Source organism: Bos javanicus, chromosome 17 (assembly GCF_032452875.1).
Source record: "Bos javanicus breed banteng chromosome 17, ARS-OSU_banteng_1.0, whole genome shotgun sequence".
NCBI lineage: Eukaryota > Metazoa > Chordata > Mammalia > Artiodactyla > Bovidae > Bos > Bos javanicus.
In genome coordinates, this window is record NC_083884.1 from 43,900,466 (window position 1) to 43,920,305 (window position 19,840).

At 38.5% G+C, this 19,840-nt stretch overlaps 1 protein-coding gene across 1 annotated transcript; it reads right to left on the reverse strand.

Moving 5' to 3' along the window:
* Positions 1–424: 424 nt before the first annotated feature.
* Positions 425–18,143, reverse strand: TDO2 (tryptophan 2,3-dioxygenase). The gene is made up of 12 exons (XM_061384346.1): positions 18,003–18,143; positions 17,672–17,777; positions 15,714–15,804; positions 13,209–13,279; positions 12,050–12,177; positions 10,548–10,734; positions 9,168–9,275; positions 6,209–6,320; positions 5,582–5,639; positions 4,244–4,323; positions 3,331–3,421; positions 425–2,020 (listed from the first exon to the last, which is right to left on the reverse strand). The coding sequence occupies exons 1-12, from the start codon at positions 18,035–18,037 to the stop codon at positions 1,867–1,869; spliced, it is 1,221 nt and encodes a 406-aa protein (XP_061240330.1). The 5' UTR covers positions 18,038–18,143; the 3' UTR covers positions 425–1,866.
* Positions 18,144–19,840: the final 1,697 nt, after the last annotated feature.

The window sequence follows — 19,840 nt, forward strand, 5'->3', positions numbered from 1 at the left end:
TAGAAGTCATACTGAAAAACATCAAGATGTTCCTGGATGTGATTTCACTGGGATCTCAGAGTGAATACTAAATTGGGCAGCCTTGATTTCATGATTTATTTAAGAATTATTAAAAGTGCATTGTAGACACTAGAAGCAAGTTTAAATGGGGCATTATAAGTGGTTTTGGAGTAGGAAATGGCAACCTACTCCAGTGTCCTTGCCTGGAAAATTCCGTGGACAGAAGAGGCTGGCGGGGTTCAGTCTGTGGTGTCGCACAGAGTCGGACACAACTGAGTACACACACATGGTACATAAGTGGTTTTGACATTTACATAAGAATTAGTGATACATCATTTGAAAAAAACCCTTACAGCTGTATAACCTAGCACACCAAGAAATAAGATAAAAATAATTAAATAAGATTACTTATTAAAAGAATAAGTCTTGACAAATAACATTTATTTCAAACTTCCAAGGCATCTTGGTGACAGAACATCCACTAACATATTTCTTCATTACTTCATGAGAAAAAGCAAAAATTGTAAACTTTATCCCCATTAAACAGATAGGAAACTAGGGATTAACCTTGTTATATCAAAATAGGTAATTAATAGATGCATTTACTGTCAAACTTAAGGGACTACCACCGGCCACCATGCTATTTGTCTTTGGATTTTTCAGCTTAACCACCATCAGGTACTACATATGTATACACACACACATATAGGCAAAAGCAATTATATGTAATTTAGAGATAAACTATGCAGTATGATTCTTATAAGAAAAAGTTGCAATTGAGACCAAAGAATAGTTCAGTTCCACCAAGAACCTGCTTCTTACAGAGATGATCACCCGACATCAAGGTTATTCTACATCCCAAAATTTTGTATAATATTTTCATAACAGACATTCCACTAAGTATTGCCAGGCCATGCTAGAAAGAGAAGAAAGGAACTCCTGTCTGATCTAAACTCTGGGTCTCACACTTTTCATGACAAATGAACTTGGTCATTTCTTAGTTTATGTGTCTCCTGTCTTCTGGAAAGAATACCTATGGTCACCTCGATTCTGCCATGCCTTAGGGTGTGCTCTGCCTCCCAGACCATGAGCCTTGGGGCTGGGAAGAGCACTTTTCCCTCTGAGAGTCTAGAGGTGCTGAAGCATGGATGCAGCCTGAGGACAGAACTGGTCCACAACAGCGAAGAGCAAGGCCAACCCCTACTGAGAAAGAGAGATGAGACAGGGTTCCCCCAGGTGCCAAGAACTGAGGTCTCCAGGGCCCACATCCATCCCTGGGGGCTCCAAGCTTCCCAAGCTTTTGTCACATACAGGATCTCCTGGAGTAACTGCCCAGTGAACCCCGTTAAGTTTCAGATAGATTTCTGTCCTTGGTCACCAAGAGTCCTGACAGATGCAATCAATGTTTCCAAAACAATATATGTCAACAAACAATCTTAATACTTGCAAAATGTTTGACTGAACACCTCTTTGTACAGAATGACACATTTTATTCCATAAAATATTTGAAACAGCTGAAGTTTACAAGCTTACAATGTTTGAAATGAGATAACCATTGCATTACATGGCTACATTAAGATAAGTACTAGGACATTGTTTTTAACAGGAAAATACACTATGTACAATGTTATAATTTAACTGAATTTCTTATCTTAATGTTTAGTCTGTTATCACAAACATGAGGTGATAAAATTATTTCTAGGTTTGAATCAGTGCTACAGTACTATATGTTTAATATATGCTATATATGTATATATATATGTAAGTACATATATTACATTAGGACTCTGTATAGTCATGAAAATTCATAGAAAAAAATTTAAATGCAGACTGAGAAAGAAAATTCATAGATTTTTGAAGATGATTTTAATCTGATTCATCACTGCTGAAGTAAGAGCTGTCACAGTATTCAGCCGTGTAAAGGAACTTATGAATGACTGGGTTCATCTTCGGAATCCAGTGTCGGGGAACCAGATATGTTGAGAGATTAAATAAATCTACAAATACTTTGTACCTGTCACTGGAAAAACACATATATACAGATGTTTTAGAATTACTGATACAAAAGATTTTTTAAAGTTTCAAATAATGATATTTTGCCATAAATAAATTTCTATATTCTATCATATTATATATGTTACGTGTTGTATATATCAAGTAGTGTTAGTATTAAGATTGCTTCATTTTTATTCCATATCCAAAATTTATGTCCATAAAACAATATTACATGTTTCAGCGATCCAGACCAGACTGGGCCAGAACAAAACCTAGAGTTATTACTGTCATGCTACTTTCATGAAGATAAAGATGTGTTCCTATTTCTGATTTTTAAAGGGTGGGATGCAAAATAATAAATTGAAAGCAAATAAAATTCCCAGTTGTTCATTGGAAAATATTTCCCACCTGTAAAGTAGCTGCCAAGTAACAGACATGAGTGTATTGATATATTGAAACACCATCTTAGATTATATAATAAATGTCTATAAGAGTGGTTTTCACTTTAAAATTGCTTTTGTGTTTGTTAGCCAACTATTTTCACTTGCATTTCACCTGCAGAAGAACATTTGTCTTTAAAATCAAATTTGGGTTCATATTTTGCTGTCATTTGCAACTCATGTGACCTTGGTCAAGCTGTCCAAAGCTTAGTGTTTTGGTTTCCAACTTCATCAAATAAAAACCACAATCCCTTCCTCTCACCAGGCCTTTGTGATGATTTAATGAGAAAGTGACACACTAGGAAGGTGGTTTGCGTTCACTATTCCCATCGCCACTGATGGGTGTGCTCATTTTCTGTGATCATTTATGGTTTCATGCTCACAGAATTTATTTCCAGGAAAGGAGAAAATGTGTAATGATTATAAAAATTCAAACTAATAAATTTTTAGAATCATTCAATCTAACTTTTATTCTTGGGAAAATGAAGATGTATAAAAATAATGAAAACTGAAACTGTGCATTTTATAATTTAGTCAATCAGGTGATAAGATTAGGGATGAAAATAGGTGAATTACAAAGAATTTCCGGGTCACTGTGCTGTACCCTGAGTTGAAAACACTTCTCCTTGGGTTAACTTGGTTCCCTCCCTCACAGGTGATGCAAATATTGGTACCGTGTCCAATCTCATCCCAGGATCCAATTGATGACCTTCCAGAAATAAGGATGTTTACAATGATCTCCAAAAGCTCCTGTAGGAATTCCTTAATTTAAGGATAAATGTGTTGCCAGCAGTTCAGACAGGAGCAAGTGTAAGTGACTTGCCTAGATAAAGCACATCTCCGTGTTCAAACAGGTGCTGGTGGCCCCGCGGAGGTGAAGGTGACGCCGGCTTACCTCACGGTGGAGCGCAGGTACTGGTACCCAGAGGACCCGCCAGTGCCCGCCTTGCTGCCGAGCATCCTGTGCACCAGGCACACGTGGTTATCTAGGTGAACACACACATTAGCTCCAGGGCGCTGAGGCAGAGGGGTCGGAACGATTATTGCCTCTGAAAAAAGGCTCCCCTTTATCATTCCATATGGGAGGTTCGCCTGTGAGCCTATGCGGCACAAGGGGAGGTTGCCTGGTGCTCCGCCTGGTCCAGGCTGCGTGGTGCATCCATTCTTCCCTAGGATTAGCTCTTGGATGCCAGGGCGGGGGGTGTGGGCACACTGTGACTTTTATGAGCCCTTGTTCCTACCGCCTTCATGGGGCCCTTCCTCCATTAAAACAAAACTACTGACGTTATATTTTCAAGTTGTATTGACACAAAGATGAATACATTACTATTATAAATTAAAACATTTTCTTTGACCTAAAGTTTACTTTTTCCTTCTGATGATTCCTGGTGGCTCAGACGGTAAAGCGTCTGCCTGCAATGCGGGAGACCCAGGTTCGATCCCTGGGTTGGGAAGATCCCCTGGAGAAGGAATGGCAACCCACTCCAGTCCTCTTGAAAATTCCATGGACTGAGGAACCTGGTAGACTACAGTCCATGGGATCGCAAAGAGTCAGACACGACTGAGTGACTTCACTTTTCTTCCTGCTGATCAAACACAACATTTTCCTGGGCCCCCAGAGGACATATGAGCCCTGAAAACTGCCTGCCATGTGCACTGGGTGGGTGGCCCTCAGAGAAATTTCTGAGCTGTTTTTTCACAAACTAGCCCACCCCCCCCAGCACACACACACACAAATGGAGGGCAGAGGGGTATTGGGGGCTTGAAGGGGAGCAGGGTTGTGGGTCAGGTTGGGGGGAAGGGCTTACATCTCCACTTGGTCATGAGTGAGTCCACATCCATGAGGAAAGTCAGCAGCTGGAAAGGGACCTGGAACCTGGGCTCTTCCCTAGGGAACAAAACCACCATCATCATCTGGACCATAAACATGTCCAGCCAAGTCCAGTGTGTCAGAAAGAACACATATTCTACAATCTCTTGGGCCCCAAACCAACATCCCCTTTGCCTCTGGGGAGCTGTGACAGCTTAGATAACTCTCCCAGGCTTAGGGGATAACACAATTCATCTTTCAGTGTGTGTTTAAAGATTCTAGAACATTTCTTGAAGTACATAAAATAACCAGAGTCACACCTCACCCCCATTCTCATAAAAGGCAGACACAGACAACATCTAAGGTTTTCTAGCCAATAATAGCCAGCTACTTCTTCCAGGCAAGGATATTAAACTGTGAAAACAAAGACTGCCTGTTAAAGTTTCCTCTAATACATATATACACAATAAATATATATTAAATAAATATATACACAAAATAAAATTATATATGTATATTTATATATTTTTTAATTTATATCTATGTAATTTTACTTATATATATATTTTTCAGTTTTCGTCAACTTGGTGTATTTTCTGCAGAGGATACATAAGCTTGAATGGCATATATTCACTAAGAATTGAGGAAAACAGTCAAAACTGTTTTTTATGCTGCTGCTATTCTGAAAAATAGGTGAAAGAGGATTAAAAAACTAAATGAATTCAAGTAAGACATGCAGTAAACATAGATTTTTTTTTTTTTGCTTTATACCAGCGTGGCATCTTTTGCTCTGACACATTCAATTTATGAAACACAGATGGGCCTCAGACATGGTGGGCGGTGACAACAATTAGACTTGAAATTGCAGAGCAAAGAGCACAGCAATTTATATGGTGCTTCTACTTCATTCTTTTTCATTTTATAAAACAGGAATAACAATGTCGTTAAATGACAGAACCTATTTCATGGCTAAGATTCTGAGACAGATTCAACTTCGGGTCCTTAGGACACAATGTCACAGAATTTAATGAAAAGGATATTTGATTAACTTGTGTGCGTGTGTGTGTGCGTGTGTGTGTGTGTGTGTGTGTGTCTGTGTTTAACCCGTGACAGGGATAACATTGGACTCTTACTATTTAAAATAAAGAAAAACCTCATGAAACTTCACAATTATTTTCTAAGCTTTCCCCCAAATCTAAATGACTTTTTAAAAACTATGATTAGTTTTTAAACTAATTAGTTTTTAAAGCAGTGTATAAGCTTTATACTTGATACATTATCTATATCTACTCCTCAATTTTTTGCTTCAAATTCTCTTCTTTTGATTTGTTTTTACCTGTAAAAATATATCATCAAGGCCCCCTGAAGTGCTTTGTACGATAGCCGTCTTTCTCCTGCAAGACATGGAACAAGTTTTAATTTAATAGGTAATTTAAGGCACTCATGTTAATTTGGCATCATCACCTTAAGTAATTGTTCATGTTTTTAGAAAATAATGTGAATGTTAGTTAAATATTTAATCCCTTAACTTGAATTTGGAAAACTATCATTTAAAACATTATTTTAGTATTAGATTTTAAAAAACAAAATAATACATACATGTATATACACACACACTTTAAATTCTCAAAACTTTTAAATAGACAGAAATCATGCAATAAACAGCCACAGACAAAAGGACGTGAGCTTTTCCCCTCTAAATATTTAGTTCCTGTATCATTTATGAATATCTCTTTGAAAATAATGCAACTAAATTATAGAATTATAAAGTTAGTTAAATATATTTTTCACTTTCAAAAAAAGAAAAAATTGATAAAGATAACTTGCAAGATAAATTTTAAAATTCCTTACTTCTATGAATGGAAATATCAATGTCCATTTTATCCCCCCGAAGTAGGGTTTGGTATTTTGAGCTCACAGTCTTATGTTCCAGGGAAAGGATCCTCTGAATAGAAATGCCTACCTTTACTAAGGAGATGCTCATGACGTTTCTCATCAAATAAGGACAGTAATACCTCTTTCTGCTTCTGAAATTCAGCCATTTGTTCCTCCTTTTCCTCTGACTCTTCCTTAGCCTTTGGGAGAAAAGCTGCATTAATATTCCCAAAAGAAAATAAATTCTTATTTTAGAAAATACTGCTTATGAGAAATAGACTAGCCCAGGTGCAGAAAAGGTGTCCCCTAGGATATGCAGTGTATCATCTAAGACTATAAGCTTGGAAAATTAGGGAGGCCTCATGCCCACTGGTTCTACCCTTTTGTTTAAGTTTAAATGATTTGTTAAACTCAAATACTCTTTTCATAAATGTCATGATAAATGAATTCGGGCAAAACTGGAGTGACTATGAGGGGTCAATAATGTCTAATTTTAGACAATTATTTAATACAGGGAGTAAATTAATTCCAGTTAAGAAAAGTTAAGAATTCCTAGTCAGAGAAACTACTAATTCTACTGAAATTCTATCTTCAGAGCAATATTCTATAAATACAATTCCTTAGATATTTTTCACTGTTATATTTTTATTCACTTGATATTTATTGATTTGTTTAAGGAAATTTGCATTTTCCTGCCTTCAACACATGCTCTACTTAGAATTCAATTACTTGGAGGAAAAATCAGTTACTCCAGCTGACTTCCATTTACCAGATCAAGCATATCATGTGGTCAGAATGTGTGTGCCTTCTATGGCCAATGGACTATTCATTTATTCAGTAAATGTCAGGCTAGTGATAGAGAAAAAATTGTGAGCAAAAACCGAGTCCCCTGATCTCTATCTGGTGGGACTAAAACACTGAAAACTTGTTAAATTACAACCATACAACTAGGTTCATCTGAACCATTTCTCCACATATATGCATCAACATACTTTATTTTTCCTCTTTCTGACTTACTTCACTCTGTATGACAGACTCTAGGTGCATCCACTTCTCTACAAATGACCTAATTGTGTTCATTTTTTATGGCTGAGTAATACTCTATTTTATAAATGTACCGCATCTTCATCCATTCTTCTGTTGATAGACATTTAGGTTGTTGCCAGATCTTTGCTGTTATAAACAGTGCAGGGCAGGAATAGAGATGAATATGTAGAGAACAAATGTGTGGACATGGAAGGTTGGAAACAGAGGGCAAAAGAGTGACATAAATTGGGAGATTGGGATTATATATACACTATGCATGTTTGTGTTCGGTCGCTCAGTCATGTCTGACTCTTTTGTGACCCCATGGACTGTAGCCTCTGTCCATGGGATTTTCCAGGCAAGAATACTGGAGTGGGTTGCCATTTTCTCCTCCAGGGAATCTTCCTGACCCAGGGATCAAACCCACTGCTCTTGCATCTCCTGCAGTGGCAGGTGGATTCTTCACCACTGTGTCACCTGGGAAGCCCTATATATACACTACTATAAAATAGATAGCTAGTGGGCAGCTGCTGTATAGCACAGGGAGCTCAGATTGGTGCTCTGTGATGACTTAGAGGGGTGGGATGGGGAGGTTGGAGTCTCAAGACAGAGGGCATGTATGTATACATATGGCTGATTCACTTTGTTTTATAGCAGAAACTAATACAACATTGTAAGACAACTATACCTCAATTTTTTGAAAAAGAATTTTAAATAATTGCAACCACGGGCAGTGAAGTAAAGGAGCAATGTCATACCATCACAACTTATAGTAGCAGAGAGTTCAATAAAGACCCTCCTGCTGAAGTTTTCCTTGAAACAAGACCTGAAGACTGGGAAAGAGTTATCTAGGAAAGGAGAATGGATTATGAAATTCAAAGAGCCAAATAAGCTAGAGATAAACAGTTGAGAATTACTGGTGTCTAAGCAGATGCTGCAGCAGCAGGTATAAATGAGTTCACCTGGTGGAAGAGGAAAAAGAGGATACAAGGGACCTGAGCCTATGCATTGTGAATCTCCATCAGTTACTGGTTTCAGAAAGAAACATGAACCCATGAAAGAGCTGGAGAAGTAAGGGTCAGAAAGCTAGGTGAGAACAAAATGTTGATACCAAAACCATGGCGGAGCAGGGTTGGGTGGGGAGAATGTTCAAGAAAGTGTAGGTAGTGATTAGTATTAAAGCCAGTAGGAAATGAAATAAAATGAAGATAAAACGGCCATTGGATTTACATACGGGGGTCACTTGTGAACAACAGGAAGGCAGACTGAACCACGGTGAGAATTAGATGGAGAAAAAGAAATAATTACACTCACTGCTGTTCTAAATACCCTGCAAATATGAATCCAATGTAATGTTCACAATATCTCTATGAGGTAAATACTCATATTTTACATTTTGCCCATGAAGGGAGGGAAGCAAATGAACCAGGTAGCAGAAGGGTATGTTACAGGGTCACCAAGAAGGGAAGGGGAATTTGACCCGTGACTGTGACAACACTGCACGGTGCACATAGCCTCTCAAGATGTAGAATTGAAACAACTCTTCCAAAAATTTGGTCATGAAGAAAGGATGAGGGCCCATAACATGAGAGAAACTGAGGAATCAACAGTATTGTTTTAACTGAGGGAAGTTTGCCATGGTCTGAGGAAGAACTCAGCCAATAGGAGGAACTCAGCATACACGAGTGAAGGGGAAGTTACGTGACTTAATGTATTGGTTGACTGGTCCTTTGTGAGCCCACTTCTGTCTAGAAGCAATCATAACATGAAACTTTCAATAAAAATGAAAAATCTCTATTAGTCTCATCTCCTCAAAATCTTGCCTACAATAAACTCCTTCACTTATTTTTTATTATGCATCAATAAAATTAAATCACTTGTGTAATATATTCCAAGCAGATGCACATGTAAAAGAAAAAGAATATAAGGAAAATGAAAGACTAAGAGAAAATAAAATTAAAATAAAATTCCCAAAACTTCTCCTATAGTAAACTTATGTTTACTTATGGTTTCACAAATACCTGAATCTTTGTGAATTCTTCTTCCAAACCTTTGACAATGTTCTTTTCAAGCTTTCCCCAGAAGTTAAATCCATGCGGCTCTAAACCTGGGGTTCTTTCCAGCCATGCCTGAAGTAAACATTTTTCAAGTGAATACATTGTAAAATTTAAAATATGTCAAATGTTTTGTAACAAACATTTGTGAACTTGAAATATAAAATTTTCCTGGTTTTGAGGAAAATGTCAGTACATCATTAATCTTTTTGTATGTAAACGTTTCTCTTTCCTTTCAATATCTGCAGTCAAATGCTCTACCACTGAGCTATATCCCTTCTCCCCTTCAATTTCTTCATTTATAAAACAGCAGTGTTTTTTTCTCCTAATCTAGAAGGCAATCATATTAAAAATTTACTTTCTATTAACAAATTATTACAGATATTCCAGTTTTGTTCTATAGATCTATGAACATATGCATATGTTGTTTTAATGAGGTATACTGGTTTATTCTCAAAATAGTTTATGTCTTAGGAGCTGAAGGAATCATATCATATATAATTTGATTTGATCTAAATGCAAGAACACTGTGTACTTAGCAACATTGAAATCAGCTAGCTACTCAATTATTTCCAGATTCCACAGGATTTTTAATCTAGAAATAAAAACGAGTCCATGCATCTCTATGAGCTCTCATATAGCTTATTCTTGGTTTTGAATTTAACTTTGTGATTCTTTTTCTATAGCCATTAAGTGGCATTAATATTTATTAACCTAAATCTGTATTTATAATGCCCAGGGGATTAGTGAGCAGAGCATAATTTGCTAAAATAAAAGTTTAATTTGCAAAGTAAAAGCCTTTGTCCAAGAAGTCAAGACTGTACAATCCTATTTAATAATTTTCTTGCGCAGAAACTAATAATTCCTCAGGACCATGTACAGACCCACAGAGAACTAGATATGACTGGGGGAAATCCTGAAGGACAGAACTTTAGTGATGAACCTTAGTGATGTAGTTTAATTAAGAAACATACTCAACTTGTGGAACTTTTCAATTATGGAATATTTTAAAGTAAAGCTCATTAAATAAATAACCATACCCAGTTTAAAAATCAGCTAACCCAATGCTAGTTGCTTAGCAGCAATGTTTAAAAGGATTGTTTTAATAAGATACAGAGGTTATTAAATGTTAACATATCATTGACTATAGAAATATCTCTGAAGTTCTCAAGAGAGTTCTTAATATTTTAATTAGTGGAATGTACCAGGTGAAGTATTTTTATAAGTTCATTCTTCTCTTATTTACAACAAATGCAACCCAATTTCGACAGGAGTTTTGAAGTCCGGATCTCGCAGAAGCTCAGTGAATTACACGTGCTGAGCGAAACTTTACGTCTGCGCACGCACCTCAACCAGCTGCAGAAGCGTCCTTTCTTGCTCGGACTTCAGCAGAAGCTCGTTGTCTTTCCCTCTGAAGTTGTCGCGGTAGTGTCTTCTGTTGTAAGGGACCCTCAAGCTCTGCAGAACCCCTATCTTGTTTTCTAACAGGCGGAACTGCAGACTCTGGAAGCCGGACGCCGGGGATAAGTACTCTCTTTGAGAACAGGTCCCGGGAGAGAAGAGCAGGGGAAGGTGCACATTGTAAATCACTGTAACACTGCCTTCTTGGGGAGGGGGGAGGCGGTGGTCATGTGACTCTGCAGGTGTCACCAGGCACAGACACACAACAGCCCAGGGCTGAACCCATGACTTGGACTTGATCCTATCAGGACAACGAGCTCCTAGCCATCATCCTCTCTGCAGGCCGATGTTTGTATACTTTGTGAAGGGTCCTAGTGTACCAATGTGTGTTTATATCTGTGTATGTGCGTTCACATGTGTGCTTATATATACACATGCATAGATGTACATGCATGTGTGTATACTAAGTTTTTTCCTAAGGTAAAGACAGATGAACATTGAGCAATACTTCTTATTCAATAGTGCTAAAAGTTCCTTTGTAAATTTTCTTCAGTTTCTCCTTAAAGTTCAATTCTCAAAGTTCAGCACTGTGAGACTCCACAAGTGAAATGAATGGAATGTTGCCTAGCACAAAACAGGGCATCACAAAATGTGATTACTCCCACCAGGCACAACCCTCACATCCCTATAAATGTTCTCCCTATAACTGGTACTAAGACTTCAATTTGTTAAGTATATACTAAAAAGGAATTCTACTTCTTTTCATTTGATTACCAACCATGTAGAGGATACTGCTTCTGCACCCCATGCTCTTAAAATTTCTTCTCAAATCTTAGTTATGAAAAAGTTTTCTTATAAAATTTATAGTTTGACTGCTAAACATTCCATAATAACCTAAGTGGGAAAAGAATCTGAAAAAGAATAGATACATGTACATGTATAACTGAATCACTTTGCTGAACACCTGAAACTAACACAACATTGTTAATTAACTGTAGTCTAATATAAAATAAAAATTTAAAACACATAAAAAATAAAATTTATAGTTCAATCCATAATTTATACTGTCAGTTTTGGTTACATGCTTCTTTACATATCATTCCTATTTCTCTTGTATTTTTGGTTTTTAATCATTTAAATTTAGAATGTGTATTATATCAGCCTTTTAAGCCATTTTGCTAAGCTGTCTAAAATCCTTTTGGGATAAAACTAGGGAACACATGATGAATTGAATTTAATGGATCCTGTTATGTTCATATGTGAAAGGAAGAGATGAAATATTTTCAATAGCTACTCAAATGCTTCGGGATGACGGCTCCCAAGTGCTCACAGTGACAGACTGTCAGCAAGACTGACTCCTTAACGCCACGCAAAACAGCAGGCACGTTCTCTCCAGCCCATCAGAAGGGAAGGGTAACCCCTGTATGCTGGCAAAGCCGCGCGCGCACCTGAAGTCATTGAAGTCCAAGGCTGTCATGGTCTCCAGGACGGAAAACTGCTGGACCAAGAGTTTGAGGATCACCACCACTCGGTGCATTCGGGTGATCACCTTCAGCATGTTCCTCTCATCCCTCACCTGGGTGTTAGGAGACAAGACACTGAGTAATCAATCCTCAATTCTGGGAGACACTAAACAATGCACTCCTGTGGATGTTATCTCTACTTTAAAGAGGAACATTTGCATTAAAATGTGCCTTAGGTAGATGCTAAACTAATGGCAACTCTGAATTGTTTGCAAGAAGTGTCTGCAACATTCAAATCTTTTTTTTTTTTTCTTTAAATCTATAAAAATTCTATGGAAGGACAATTTAAGTAAATTCTGGAACACAACTCCCACTGATTTCAAAGCAAAAGTCTCAGTTTTGCTCTGAGGAATAAAGTTTAGGAGAACGTGGAAACTTGTGGGTAAGAATTAAGCAGACACTTGGGTTCCTCTGTTCTGTCTCAAGGGCAGGAGTTGCCATGGAAATGGATGGGGATGATGTTCACAGAGGATGGATGTTCTCTCCTTCCCAGCCCCCTTGGCACACGGGCTCTGAGCTGGAGAACACAAGACTGTGTCCTGTGTCCTCCAAGGATGGAGGAAGGTACGTGTGCAAGAAGTGGGCTGGGAGGGAGACTGAGGGAACATCACCAGGATTCTGACTCTCCCTCCTCCCACTCTGTTCCTCCTCATCCTCTTCTGGCTCATCCTCCTCATCTTGTCTATTCTCTTTCCCCATCTCCACCTCTCCTCCTGTGTCACCTCCCTCATCATTGCTCCTATCTTCTCATAGCAAACATTCATTAGAAATACAATTCTGGTAGCTATTGATTAAAGAATCTACATTAGCTGTCCTGGCAATCCACTGTCATTTGTAACAACTTTTTGCAGGGAAAAAAATTGATTTCTAAACAAAGGACTTGAAAATAAAATTTGAAAGGCATCTTAAAGCAAGGGCATGGTGATAATTACACTGGAAGAACATGACTAAACTCTCTACACTAGAAACTTTTTTCCCCCTTAAATACTAATTCCACCATTTGGTGTTAAACTTTTCCCATTAATAATATTTTCTACACTCTCAAAGAAAAGTATGAAAGGAATACTGTGACATAGCAACTCACATGGCCATTCTGAAAGATCTCACGAACAGAATCTAATTCCCACAGGATCTGCTTAAACCAGAGTTCATAAGCTGCCAGGAGAAGATCATCATCAGTCGGGAGCCTTTTGACCATAATTATATGAAAGACAAGGCTAACACATTGAAAGAGAAATAAAAATGTAACTTAAAAGTCTATAAATGCCAACATAGCCCTATGCTATGCTAACAAACAAGTATTAGTGATCAAGTTAAAATAGCCTCCTTTTAATGAATGTTGTAATATGTCAGGTATGTTATCTATATGCTTTATGTTATTTTTGAACTGATTTCTTTCAACTAAATACTGTAAATGTCTTTTTGGGATACAGCAAATAATCTTATCTTCCCATGTGGAAGCTGGAGGTGTGTGGAGAAGCAGAAGTAATACTGAATATCTATAAAGTGAGATATTAATAATTCATTAACGTAATGAATGGGCTTCCCTGGTGGCTCAGACAGAAAAGAATCTGCCTACAATACAGAAGTTTGATCCCTGCAATAAGGGTTCGATCCCTGGGTCGGGAAGTTTCTGTGGAGAAGAAACTGGCTACCCATTCCAGTATTCTTGCCTGGATAATCTCATGGACAGAGGAGCCTGGTGGGCTACAGTCCATAAGGTTGCAAAAGTTGGACGCCACTGAGCGACTAAGCATCATGCGCGCAACCTAATGAGTATGATGACATGTTTGTTTCTAGAGATTTAGACTTTACAGCGGAGAAGGCAATGGCACCCCACTCCAGTACTCTTGCTTGAAAAATCCCATGGACGGGGGAGCCTGGTAGGCCGCCGTCCATGGGGTCACTAAGAGTCAGATACGACTGAGCGACTTCCCTTTCACTTTTCACTTTCATGCTTTGGAGAAAGAAATGGCAACCCACTCCAGTGTTCTTGCCTGGAGAATCCCAGGGATGGGGGAGCCTGGTGGGCTGCCGTCTATGGGGTCGCACAGAGTCAGACACGACTGAAACGACTTAGCCGCAGACTTTACAGGGAGGACAAGTTATGAACAGGCTGAAACTCTGTCATATTCATCAGTTTCCCTCAGCTCCTGGCATAATGTTTGAGATAAGATAAACACTGGGTGATTATTTTATAAATAGATAAATTAAATAGCAAATGTAGTCATTAGGGGAACATGGAAATGAATCATTTTAATGATTGCTCATGCATTCTGTTTGGGCAAAGGCTGTGCTTCTGTACTAATGAAAGGAATAAAATTATACCTTTAAATTAGAGCTAAGGAGACTTTAGAAATCTAATTTCCATCTTTAGACAAAAAGAGCAAATCAAATATTTTTTGATCAGTTTATTTATCAATTTTTCAAGTTTAACTCTGGGTAGCAGGTCCCATGACCTGCTTACCTTGTGTTCTAATGGAAGGAAAGTTTCTCCATCAAATGATGCAAGCTACCATTTACTATGAGCTCACTGCATGCTGTACCTTGAACTAAATGTGTAACACACCTTATCTCATGTCATCCTCACAGGAGCTCTGTGAATGAGAAGATGTAATCATTCTTCCCATTGTACAGATGGGGAAATGAAGAGAATTACTAGTCCAGAAACCAGACTGAGGTTGCATCATCTTTAATGGTAGAGATGGGATTTGAAATAGATTTCTGATTCTAGATGTATGCTCACCTGCTGTCATTCTGCCCTCATTGATTTTGTCTTGGTATAAGCCACCAACAGAATGTCACCATAAAAAACAGAAGAAGTAACACATTAAGCCAATTATTTTCCTTTTTTTTTTTTCCTCAAAGGAGTTGGTTATATTAGCCAGTCAGTGAAGAAAACAATCATTTGAAAGACAGAAAGAATGGATAAGACAAAGAAACATCTAGAAATGCAGCGCTGATCAGCATGAGAGACGGAGCCATGATCAACCAGAGGACAGTATTAGATACAAAGGATTTAGAGTAAATCTGAATGTTTTGGGGTAACAGACTTCTGTAAGACACATATTTGTGAAATCTTTCACACAAGTCAAAGAGTTCTGAGACTTCCTCAACTTCCAAAGTCATGGACTCCTACGTTAAAAAACCACTACCCAGAAGTTAGAAGTCTGGAGAGAATGAATACACATTTTAGATAAAATTTATATTCCTGTTTAGTACCAAATTTCTGTAGGACATGTACAGTTACAGTAAATGTGAGTGATCTATTTCTTGAAAATAGCTCTGAGTTGACAAGTAGTGACATCTTAACTTTCAGATTCTTTGTGAATTCCAAGAGATAAAAAGTCTCTTTGGATTAAGGACAAAGTCCTACCTGATAAGTAGTGAGGTAACAGAAAGAAGACTGTAGTAAATCCCAGAAGGAGGACCTATGATAATTTATCTGATAGCAAAGTCTTTGCAAGCACCCTAGCAAATGTGATCCTTTACTCTTCCACCATTCTACAGTTAAAAGCATTGTAACTCTCCCCATTACTAATGGGAAACTACTATGAATAGTTACTGTTCAACCCTGTGTGTGACTTACCTTGATGAGTTATGATAAAAAGATGTTCATCGTGGATTTTATTTCCTTTCATTTCACTTTGAAGCTCCTGTGCATTCAAAACTTTTTCCAACTTCAAACAAAAAAAATAGAAAAACTGATTTTGTAGAAACTTCTATTTACATGATGAATAAGTTACAGTTAGGATCTAATGTACACCATAGTGATTGTAGTTAATGACAATGCACCATATACTAGATCTTAAGTGTTCTTACCACAAAAAAAAAAAAAAAAAAAACAAGAAAGGTGATTATGTGACATGATGCAGGCATTAGTTAATGCTCTGGTAGTAATCACTATGCCATATGTAAGTGTAATCAAATCAACATGTGGGCACCTTAAACTTATGTGAAGTTATATGTCAATTATATCTCAGTAAAACTGGAAAAAAAGATTACAAAAAGACTGATATTGAAATTGCAAAACTTGATTTTTACCAACTTTAATAAATAGAATATGATACTATAAAAAAAAAAAAAAACTCCCAAATACTCAGGAACCAATCTACTTTCTTTTAAACAATTAATGTCTCTTCACAAGGAGTGAGTTGAATTTATGAGTTTTATTCTTTTCAGAAGAAATTATATCTGTGTATGTGTGTGTGCTGTCATGTCTGACTCTTTGCCACCAAATGGACTGTAGCCCACCAGGCTCCTCTGTCCGTGGGATTCTCCAGGCAAGAATACTGGAGTGGTTTCCCATGCCCTCCTCCAAAGGATCTTTCCAACCCAGGGTTCGAACCTGAGTCTCTAGAGTCTCCTGCATTGGCAGGTGGATTCTTTATCACTGTGCCACTGGGGAAGCCCAGGAATTTTTACTAATACATACTATTACCCTCACTGAGAAATCACATCCCTTCCATCTCTTGAAGCCAGTGCCATAAAAGCTCTATAACTTGCTTAGCCTACTATGTGTCTGCTGTTCTTTTATTCTCCTAAAGAGTCAGTTCTAAGAAGGTCTTAACATTGCCTATCAGCTCATCCTTAGAAACCCATCAACAAAGTCATCAAGGATTCTAATCATTTCACATCTTAAAAATAATCTCCAGCAATTTCCCTAGTGGTCCAGGGTTGGGACTCCATGTTTCCCCTGCAAGAGGTGAGGGTTCAACCCCTGGTCAGGGAACTAAGTTCCCACATGCCAAGTGGCAAAAAAAAAAAAAAAAGATAAAATAATGTTCAAATACCTCTTTTTAACACCCTTCTTTCATCTAAACATATGCCTTCAACATTTCCACTTTACAATAAAGAATTTAAAAGAGAAATTGTCTGGCTACATTTGCAATTCTAGGCTGGGATCTAGTAACCAGGTCTCACGTGAACAGGTCGTGCAATGCCAGCCAGTTATCTACGCTTTCTCTGCCATTATTGTACGTTTGTTGGGCAGGTGAATCTTTACATACAAGTCTTAGAATTTTCTAATAAAAATATATGCTCAAAAAAGCATACATTTGTATAAAAAGAGATATCTTTAGATCCATAAAACTATTGGGTGACTGAGAATCTTTACGACCCCATGGACTATACGGTCCATGAAATTCTCCAAGCAAGAATACTGGAGTGGGTAGTCGTTCCCTTCTCCAGGGGCTCTTCCCAACAGAGGGATCAAACCCAGGTCTCCCACATTGCAGGCAGATTCTTAACCAGCTGAGCCACCAGGGAAGCCCAAGAATACTGGAGTGGGGAGCCTATCCCTTCTCTGGGGGATCTGCCTGACTCAGGAATCGAACCAGTGTCTACTGCATTGCAGGCAGATTCTTTACCAGCTGAGCTACCAACCAGGGTCTACTGCATTGCAGGCAGATTCTTTACCAGCTGAGCTACCAGGGAAGCCCAACTGCAAAAACAAACACAAAACAATCCCCAAACATGAAAATGTCATGTAACTGAGTTTAAGGCCCAAAAATGAAAGATAATTCTTGTAAGGACCCTGCCACTTACTTGCAGGTAGTTCCCATAGATAAGTCCTCCTTTACTGGCTCTGTTCACACCGGCCTGTGATTTGTCTTCTTCACTGCCTTGTGCAGAGAGTGGTTTAAAAGCATATCTGCAGGTGAAAGAAGTAAAAGGGGAAAAAATAGAGCTTGAGAAAGCACAGTACCGAATAACAGGAGCGACGAGAATTCTCTTATTCCTAACTTTTCAAAGTAGATGATTAAACAGTGAAAGAAGGCTGACAGTTTTCACCTTTGCTCTTGAAATTCTGAAATTACTTTTCCTATCTGACCTTCCTAAGAGCTTAACCATACTCAGGATAGAGGTAAATACTCACCCAAAGCTCTTTCCTAAAAAGGGGCACCCACTCATGATGAAGATACACTGTCAGGGCAGCCCAGAGCTCTAACTGTAGCTGGATGATGAGGCTGACCTCCCCAGATGGTCCACAGCTACCTTTTATGTACCCTGCCCACCCTGCCCCAGCCAATCAGCCCCTTTGCATCTCCTAGTGGGACTTCTGTTTCAGTTGGTACAGAAGCTGAACTTTGGCAGACTGTAGCGTGGATTTATGTTTGGGGCAGTTTGTTTGCTATAGACCTGAGTATTCTGCCAACAGTATTTGACTTGCTGAGTTCTGCTTTCATATCCAAAATAACAAGCAGTAAATAAATCGATGAGAGGCAAAGTTTAAAAACCCGAAGATTTAACTATTCTATTCCAAGAACACATTTGCATAGTGTTAGAATGTATAAGAGAATGAGCTTGTTAAAAAACAAGTATTTATTCTCTTGGTCTTAGATTTGGATATTTTTACAACTCCAAAGCCAAAGACGGACCTTGAGTGTCTCTGGAGAAACTCATTATTCAACAGAGGCAGGATTCACACTTAAACCCCAATTTCAGCCCCTCTTCAAAGTTTTCCTGGTCTAAATTTCATTTAATAATTAGCAGCAGTCATGCTGCTTACTGTATTAGAACTTAAATGCATATTATTAATTTACTGACACTTGGGCATACTGACTACAGGGCACTGGGAGTCAACCCACTATGTCTGCAGATAATTTTAAAACAGTAATAACATAACTGGAGTTCCAAAGCATGTCCATGAGAAAGTATTCTTTCTAGAAAATATTACTGATTGGCCTAAGTTCTAACTGTTGCTTTGAGGTCCATGGAGCCAGAGCAGAGACTCCATCCTCCCTATCCACCACTGCAGTGCACAAAGAACCACACAGAGATGGCTTTTCCTATTTATCTCAATGGTCAGCTTATGTCTAATTCCCCAGAGTCATTAGAGGTCAAAAGCCTCATTTCCAGTCTTGGCCCTCATTTCAGTTCAGTTCAGTCCAGTCACTCAGTCACTCAGTTCAGTCCGACTCTTTGTGACCCCATGAACTGCAGCACACAAGGTCTCCCTGTCCATAACCAACTCCTGGAGTTCACTCAGACTCACATCCATGGAGTCAGTGATGCCATCCAGCCATCTCATCCTCTGTCATCCCCTTCTCCTCCTGCCCCCAATCCCTCCCAGCATCAGAGTCTTTTCCAATGAGTCAACTCCTCGCATGAGGTGGCCAAAGGACTGGAGTTTCAGCTTTAGCATCATTCCTTCCTAAGAACACCCAGGACTAATCTCCTTTAAGATGTACTGGCTGGATCTCCTTGCAGTCCAAGGGACTCTCAAGAATCTTCTCCAACACCACAGTTCAAAATCATCAATTCTTCGGCACTCAGTTTTCTTCACAGTCCAACTCTCACATCCATACATGACCACTGGAAAAACTATAGCCTTGACTAGATGGACCTTTGTTGACAAAGTAATGTCTCTACTTTGGAATACGCTATGTAGGTTGGTCATAACTTTCCTTCCAAGGAGGAAGCGTCTTTTAATTTCATGGCTGCAATCACCATCTGCAGTGATTTTGGAGCCCCCCAAAATAAAGTCTGACACTGTTTCCACTGTTTCCCCTGTTCCCCCATCTATTTGCCATGATGGGACCAGATGCCATGATCTTAGTTTTCTGAATGTTGAGCTTTAAGCCAACTTTTTCACTCTCCTGTTTCACTTTCATCAAGAGGCTCTTTAGTTCCTCTTCACTTTCTGCCATAAGGATGGTGTCATCTGAATATCTGAGGTTTTTGATGTTTGTCCCAGCAATCTTGATTCCAGTT